This window comes from Pinus tabuliformis, chromosome 5_2, assembly GCF_031772625.1.
Source record: "Pinus tabuliformis cultivar Carrire ecotype Pingquan chromosome 5_2, CPIR1, whole genome shotgun sequence".
In the NCBI taxonomy this organism is placed as follows: Eukaryota; Viridiplantae; Streptophyta; class Pinopsida; order Pinales; family Pinaceae; genus Pinus; species Pinus tabuliformis.
In genome coordinates, this window is record NC_142306.1 from 849,552,079 (window position 1) to 849,560,869 (window position 8,791).

The 8,791-nt window shown below is 39.1% G+C and overlaps 1 protein-coding gene across 1 annotated transcript; it reads left to right on the forward strand.

Annotated features, from left to right (window-relative positions):
* The first annotated feature begins 4,275 nt into the window (after positions 1–4,275).
* LOC149161966 (uncharacterized) lies at positions 4,276–5,007 on the forward strand. The gene has a single exon (XM_089435060.1). The coding sequence runs from the start codon at positions 4,276–4,278 to the stop codon at positions 5,005–5,007; it is 732 nt and encodes a 243-aa protein (XP_089291186.1).
* The last annotated feature ends 3,784 nt before the right edge of the window (positions 5,008–8,791 follow it).

The window sequence follows — 8,791 nt, forward strand, 5'->3', positions numbered from 1 at the left end:
CAAAAATCCTAGAGGGTATAGGAAACACAATAGGAAGCTTTGTTAAAATAGCTAAAACTACAAAAAAGGGAAGATACACCTCATATGCTAGAATTTGTGTCTACATGAATATAGCTGACCCTATTCCAGATACAGTCGAGCTAGAGTATCATGAGGAAGTATGGCAACAAACCCTTGACTATGAGCACATTCCATTCAGATGCAGAAGATGTCATGAGTATGGACATCTGTTCAAGGAATGCCCACTCAACATAGAAGAAGAGGAGTGAAGAAACAAACAACAGAGGAAAAATCAAGAAGACAAGGAAGGGTTTTAGGAAGTAAAAAGAAAAAGAAGACACACAAGAGAGAACCCCAGTGAAGGAAGGAAAGAACAACAAACCCAGCCAAGTAATACAAACAGCTTTGAAATCCTACAAGATGAATAAGAAGATAATGAGACCCAAACAATGGATTATTAGGGAGAAAAGGGAAAGGAAAGCAGAACAAGTCAAGGAAAATCACATACTAAGAGAAAGGAACAAAGTGAACCAATAAGCGAGGGAGAAGATGGCCAATGTAGTAATGTAAATTGACACAAGCAAAGGAGAAGAACTAAGCTCAGAAGAAGAAGTATTGCGGAAACAAGTAGATGAATGGAGACACCTGTATGAAAGATTCATTCCAGAAGAGAAAAAAATAATATATAGAGAAACTTTTCAAGAGCACCAAGCGAAATAGGGACAAGGAAAGTTGGAAATGGTAGAACAACTAGGGCTCCAATACGATAATACTCAAGACCATCAAAGCAAAGCAAAAGGCGGGAAAAAAGGAGGTAGGTGAAATATACAGGAATCGATACAGATCATGGGAGAAATGTTAGTGAACACCGAGAGAGTAGTTCTGCTCTCGGTGGTATTGCACCAGTCAAGCCAAGCACCACAATGACAATCACATCCTGGAATATAAGAGACCTGAATAGTAAAGGAAAACAGAGACACTTAGTGGAAAGGCTAAGAAAAGAAAAACCCCAATTAATGTTGTTACAGGAAACAAAAATCTCAGGAAGGAAAATGGAGGAAATCCTAAACAAAATCAAACTGAAATATGAATGCATGACCATAGATGCGAAAGGTAGTGCGGGAGGCATAGCAATACTATGGAACCCTGTAGAAATCACAACAGATTACTAGATAGGCATGAAAAGAATACTCACAGGGAAGTTCTGGTTAATCGGAAATAGAGAATGGTTTCTAGTTTCGGCAGTATACGGCCCTCATACACCAGTGGAAAGAGGAAGATTCCTCCTCCAACTTCAGCAGCTAGGAAACCTTCATGAAGAAAAGTTGTGGTTGATAGCAAGAGACTTTAACATGACAACATCAAAAGATGAGAAGAAAGGTGGACTGCAAAGAGAAGAGCTAGAGATGGAGAGATTCAGGGACCTTCAGGTAGAACTAAAAATGGTAGATATCCCAACCATAAATGGAAAATACACATGGAACAATCGACGAGGAGGGAGCAGACAAATAGCATCAAGGCTAGACAAATTCCTAGCAATAGAACACTTCATTGGAAAAGATATCTTCTATGAAGCAACAATCCTCCCGTGTCTAGGGTCAGATCACTAGCCCATCAAATTAGAAATAGCTATGAATCAGCAGAACTAGAATAGACCCTTCAGGTTTGAGGCATTCTGGTTGAGAGATCCCACCTTCATAGAAAAGATGAAGAATTGGTGGAAGGAGACTGAGACTGGGATGGAAGGAAGAAATAAAATGCACACTCTCCAACTCAGATTAAAAGACTTAAAAGGAAGGATAAAGAAGTGGAACAGAGAAGAATTTGGAAATATTCAAAAGGAACAAGAAACGCTCCAGATAAAGATGAAACGAATACAACAGAAAATCATAGATGAAGGGAGAAATGAAGAACTGGCAGAAGAAGAAGGACTGGTGCTAAATAAACTGGAGGAAAGAAGAAAACAAGAGGAAATCTTATGGAAACAAAAATCGAGAATCCAATGGCTAAAAGAAGGAGAAAGAAACACAAAATTCTTCCATAAGGCAATGCTACAGCACCGACAACAAAATAGAATATTCTCCCTAAAAGACAACCAAGGCAACAGGCTAACACAAAAAGCTGAAATGGAGAATCTGATGGTACAACATTTTAAAGAGATCTTGACAGAACCCAATATCAGAAGGGAGGACGAAATTGATAAAATTAGTCAACATATCCCCAAAATAGTGACTAGAGACTAGAACTTGGCACTCCTAAGGGTCATAACGAAAGCAGAGGTGGAGGAGGTAACAAAAATATGGCAAAAAACAAAGCACCTAGGCCAGATGGATTCACCTCAAAATTCTATCAAGCCACGTGGAACTTCATGAGTCAGGATATAGTGAATGTAGTAAAAGAGTCCCGATGCACCAAAAGAATGCACCTGGCCTTGAATACTACATTCCTAGCCCTGATACCAAAGACAGGGAACTCAAAAGAACCACAAGGATTCTGACCAATAGTGCTCTGCAACATTATATATAAAATACTAGCTACAATCATGGTGAATAGACTAAAACCAATACTACCAAGAGTTGATATCCCAGGAGCAGACGGGGTTTGTCAAAGGCAAACAAATAATAGATGGCATAGTGGTAGCACAAGAAGCAATTCACTCACTGAAAAATTCAAAAACCAAAGGGATGCTGATAAAACTAGACCTAGCCAAAGCTTATGACAGACTTAGTTGGGGATACCTCCAACAAATCCTAAAGGCATATGGTTTTGACGACAGGTGGATAAACTGGGTAATGTCAATGATAACTATGCCAGTTATGTCAGTACTACTAAACGGGTCACCAACGGAAGCCTTCAATCCTTCCATAGGACTCAAGCAGGGTGACCCGATATCCCTGTTCTTGTTTATCCTTGTAGCGGATGGACTAGCAAGACTAATAAAAGCTAAAGTTAATAGTGAACAACTAAAGGGATTACGATTATGGGGAAATGACCTATCTCTAACCCACTAACAATTTGTCAATGATGTTATGTTATATGGACAGGCAACACTCAAAGAATTAAAAATAATAATGGAAATTCTCACAAAATTCATAGGGGCTTCGGGGACAAAGATAAGTAAAGAAAAATCTGAAATTTATTTCTTCAATACCCAAGCTTCCTCCCAAGCCTTCCTGGCAAGAACCATGGGATTCAGAGTCGGGAAATTCCCTACAAAGTACTTAGGCATCCTGTTAAATGACAAGCAAAACAGAGTTGCTAATTGGGGTACCCTGATGGGTAAGATTCAAAGGAGAATGCAAAACTGGACATTCAGGGCGCTGAACATCCTGAGCCGCATAATCCTGCTAAAATCGGTGCTCCAATCCATACCGATCTATCAATTGACCAGCCAAGCCACACCTAAAACAATCTGCCAAAAAATGGTAGATATGTTTAAAAATTTCCTATGGCAAGGGTCGAGTAAGATGAAAAAAATGGGCGCTTCTATCCTGGAGTTGGCTAAGTAAATCCCTAAAAGAAGGAGGACTAAGCTTGAGAGACCCATACATCCTAAACCATGTAATGGGGGAAAAGTTGTGGTGGCAATGGATACAGGGAGGGGACGACCTATGGAAAAAACTATGGGAGAGAAAATACGAGATGCCCAGGTCTCCAGAAGGAAAGTTGAGAAGCCAAACTAAGAAGAAAGGCTCTGCAATCTAGAACTTGGCAAGAGCCAATAGGGATCTGATCAGGGAGCATAGCTTCTGGGAAGTAAGAGAGGGGGATAAAGCGAATTTCTGGGAAGAGGCATGGAAACAGAGAGAAAAACTCAACAAACAACCTCTACTCCAAGAGATCCACCAGTTCACCATCCAAACTGAGGGCGATACAATACGAAACTACTAAACCCCGAAGTCGGATGGATATTGGAGAAAGTGGAAACAAAAGGAAAACTGGCCAAAAGCACCTGTAACAGCTCACTGGGAAATATATGAAAAGGAAATGGCAACAAGGAAAGTAGCAGTCAAAGAAGGGACAGACACTCTAAGATGGGGAAATAGAATCAAAGGTATGTTCACAATAGCAGAAGGATACCATCTAAAAGCAGGATACAACAGACACCCAGAAACAAAAAAATGGGAAAGCATATGGAAAACAAAAACATGGTCGAAGGTAGCATTATTTACCTGGATCTCGAGCCACAGGAGAGCACTATCATGGGACCAACTGAGGAAAAAAGGAACGCAAGGCCCATCGCGATGTGCCCTCTGCTGAGAACAAGAAGAAACCATGGAGCATTTAACCAATGCTTGCAAAGTCAATGACAACCTGTGGAGACAACATCAGCAACTTTTTGAAATCAGTGACAGAGACATAAACAACATGAAAATAACGATAGAGAATTGGAGGAACAAACCTTACCAGAATACAATCCTGAATAGGGCTTGGAAACTCTCAATAGGATTCGTTCTGTGGAACATCTGGAAAGAGAGGAACCGCCTGATTTTCAAGGAGGATGGTAGAGCAAATAACGAGATATGGAACCAAATCATCCAGAATATAAGAGAGACCATTCTCACAAAGAGGTGGTACGAGGAGGATTGGAAAATTGACCAAACAGAGACAAGAATAATGACACGCCTGCAACTAAAGCCTAGTATGACGAACAAGATAGCAAGGAAACACCAAACTAATGAGATGGAAGAGGTCAATCACTACAGAAATCCTCAACAGGGGTTCATCAAGTTGAATTTCGACAGGGCAATGAAAGGAAACCCAGGAGAGGCAGGGACTGGTGGAGTATTCAGAGACGACAAGGGAACAACGCTCAGAATCTACGTGATGGACTGCGACAATGCAACAAACAATGAAGCAGAGCTTCATGCACTGAAAAGAGGGCTGGAAATTGCCATAAGGGAGGAATACCAAAAGCTACAGGTAGAAGGAGATGCGAAACTGGTAGTGGATATAGTCAAACAGCTACAGCAAGGAACACCAGCAGAAAAAATCAGCCGTAGCTAGAGAACTACCTGGTTGGTGAAGGAGATAAGTAAACTCCTAAGACAGGTAGCCTACATCCTTCCCACCCATGTGAGAAGGAAGGGCAATGAACTAGCAAACAGTCTGGCAAATTGGGGTTGCAGGAATGGTGGAAGAACTCTGGATGCAAGTGAGGCCGAGCTAATTCAGATGGAGGAGATGGAAAACTTAATGCAACTCCTCGAAAAAGACAAAGAAGGAGAGAGGAACTCCAGATCCAGGAACATCATAGAAAATCTAGAGAGACTGGGGAGGAGCGACTGGGAAGGGGAAGGAAGAGGACAAGTGGGGGAAAGGAAAGATGCGGAAAATGAATTAAGTAGATAGGTAATCTGGCAGGTGACGAAGCAGGGCAGAGAAGGTACAACTCTCAAGAGTACGAGGGCAGTGATGAATAATAACGACAGAGAGGAGGGCAGGGCAGAGAGCAGGAGGGCGGGCAGAAGAATGATACCAAGTGGCAGAACAAGGATAGTAGTAACACGACAAGAGCAACTAGGAGAAAATATGGATTAATGAGAAGTGAAGGCAGAAAGGACAAAAGGGAAACATCCCAAGATGAGGGTGAAGGGATCCGTGTCGATAACAAAGCTAGATAGGTGGCAGTAAAGGCAAGGGACCGGAGGGAGAGAGGAATAAAACTTAACGAAAATAAGAATATAGCAAATTGCATGCAGACGAAGATGAGGAAAGCTGGCGAGAAGGAAGGTGGCAAAAGAGCGAAGATGCAGGAGGCAGAAGGAAGAGGAAATAGATCGGCAAGTTGGTATGTAGTCCTTTCGCTCCACATTCCTGCTAGACTCAAAAGTATTTTCAGTAGGAAAATAGGAAGACTGAGTTGGAACATGTATAAGACTGTAAAAAAGGATAACAGAACTTCTTGCGATAAGGGCAAAACCAATTCCGTAGAGCATCTGAATTTCCAGGGCATGGAGATTGGGTGGGAGGGTCTCGCACCCAGGAAGGGAGAGGGCCATCCTGGGAAAAAAGCCTGTAGTATTCCCCGAAAGAACATGACCCTAGCCAGGCCTGTAGGAATTGATGGGAGCGAGCCAGTAGACAAAAGGGAAGAAACCTGGGAGGGAAAAAAACCTAAGGATTAGAGGGAACTAGGCAATCATGCAACCTAGGGGGGAGGGAAGGAGAGCCGGCTCCAGGAAACCTGTTGACAAGACAGGGAGACCCTGGGAAAGGTGGAAACAAAACCTGACCTCATCCGGGGAGGAACCCACGAGGTTGACTAAAATGGAAAGGCAGGGCACAAATTGCTACCAGGGGAGGAAAAAGGGAAGAAACCCAAGAAAATACCAAACCTCAACCAAAAAAAGGACTGGCTCTAAACCCAATTTGACCAAAAACCTGAAGGTAGCAAATACAGGAAAGGGAAAGAAAATGAGAAATTGGGAAATTTCTTTGATTCAATATTATAACTCTAATAAATGCATCGATTTTGTGATAGGTATATTAACATACTAGGGAAAGTACAGTGAACAAAATAGAGAACACCAGGAAGAAGATAGTTGCAGCTAGGCAGGGAGCAAAATGGCCCCTAGGAGAGGAAAGAGAGTAACCAAGACGGAAGAAGGAACAAGTGGGCCGACCAGGAAAAGAGGTAGGAAACCAGGCAGTGAACATATGAAGACAATCATCGACGCCTACATGGCAGGGAATCTGCCAGACATTAGAGCCCAGATTGCGAGTTGGGAGAGGGAACTAAACGACAGTATCAAGCACCGAGACATCCCCATGGAAGAGTGGGAAAGCATGGTGTTGGACCCCAGGAACACTCGTGGGAGGCATTCCCTATTCAGGAAAACCATACAACAGTACTGGGTAATGAAGAACGTGGTGGCATGGGCCATGACCCTACATCGAGAACAAATTGCGGGAGAAGAAGCAGAGGCACAGGACAAGAACAAGGAAAAGGACCCAGTCAGGGCAAAACTACTCAGGGAGATAGCGACAATTCAGATACAGACCTACAGAAATAACCTGGCCCTGGGTAGAATTGAACAGACTCTGAAAGACCTGAAGTGGAGAATTGAGCAGCGAAGCGAGATTCCAGGATCCAGTGCCAAGGCACCAGCCCCGGTAATATCCTCGGATGAGGATTGAAGCAGTGAACCAGTTTGATATCAAAAAATGGCCTCTTTTGATGAAATGCATTTACATGTTTAATTTGCTTTCTAGGAACAATAGTATTGACAGTCAAAACAGTGATGCTAGATGGATAGCAATAAACCTATTTAAATTTTGGACAGGGTTTAAAGTTGACAGGTGGTTATCTGGTTTCCTTTGGGCAGGTAAACCACCTGGAGCAAATGGTTGTTAAAATTTTTGAAAATGGAATATAAATAGAGGAACTGCCAAGTTTACAAACAAAAAAATATGTGGATCTAAACTAATTTTTATGTTCTGGATTTAAGACATTTGTGGTTCATTTCTTTTGAGTTTAATTTTAGAGTATCCACAGTACTAACCATATTTTGTCAACGTTTCAAATCCCAACATGGATCCATCATCAGAACATTTTTTGAATGCTGATAGTAGCAGAACTTAAATGAGAGGATAAATAGTTAAAAGATAATTTGTTTTAAGGGTGATATGAAGGTCGGCTACTACTAATAAATTAGAAACCTTTTTTGAATGATGATAGTAGCAGAACTTAAATGAGAGGATAAATAGTTAAAAGATAATTTGTTTTAAGGGTGATATGAAGGTCGGCTACTACTAATAAATTAGAAACCTTAAAAATTTTATTTATAATAATAATTATTATTATCAACAATTTTTTATTATAATTCTAATAATTTTTAAATGCTCTAATGTTATTATAAACAACTAATTTTTTTTATTTATTATTGATAACAAATTGTTTTTATTTTTATTAATGATTTTTTCAATATTATTATGAATAATGAGAATATTAATATTATTATAACTAATTACTTTATTAATAACATTAATATTAGATTAATATTAGATTAATACTCTTTGATATTATTAGAATAATTAATGTTCTTATTAAAAGGAAATTTAATTAATTAATTATAAAGATAACATAATAATTAAAAACAAATTATCATTATATCTTATTTCTAAAAGAAATAATTAGTTAATTTAATTAATTGATTAATAGATATTATAATAATTTAATACTAATAATTATTATAAATAATTAATAATAATAATAATAATTATTATTATTATTATTATTATTATTAGATACTTAATTATTATTAAGAATAATAATAATAATTATTAATAATATAAGATTAGAGGTTAATTTTCAAGGATAGGAGAGGAAACAAAATCCTGAGATGCTATACCTAAGATGTATTGGTGGTCCTAATCTCTCTAATTAAGAGAAGTCAACTTCAACTGATCTCGATACCATTGTCCCTGTTGAGATTCTGTGGATGTTTTATAATCTAAAGGGCCTCCCTAATTTTTATGTTATTTATTTTTATTAGGAATAATCAAGATGGAGTGAATCATTGGTTGCATCTATTACAATTTTATAATGTAACTTCATTCTTGTAGATATAGTAATATTATATAAATAGAAATGTGTGTTCTCAAACCAACATTTTAGAGGGATCATAAACCAACATTTTCTGCAAAATACATGAATTCAAGTTTCTTTAGTCTAATATTCCTACAAAATGGTAAATGAACAAAGAAATATAAGGGCAAGAATTCAGAATAAGGTCTTAAAGTCAATAATACTACACCACTTGGTTCCAATTTTGGAACAACATGACTT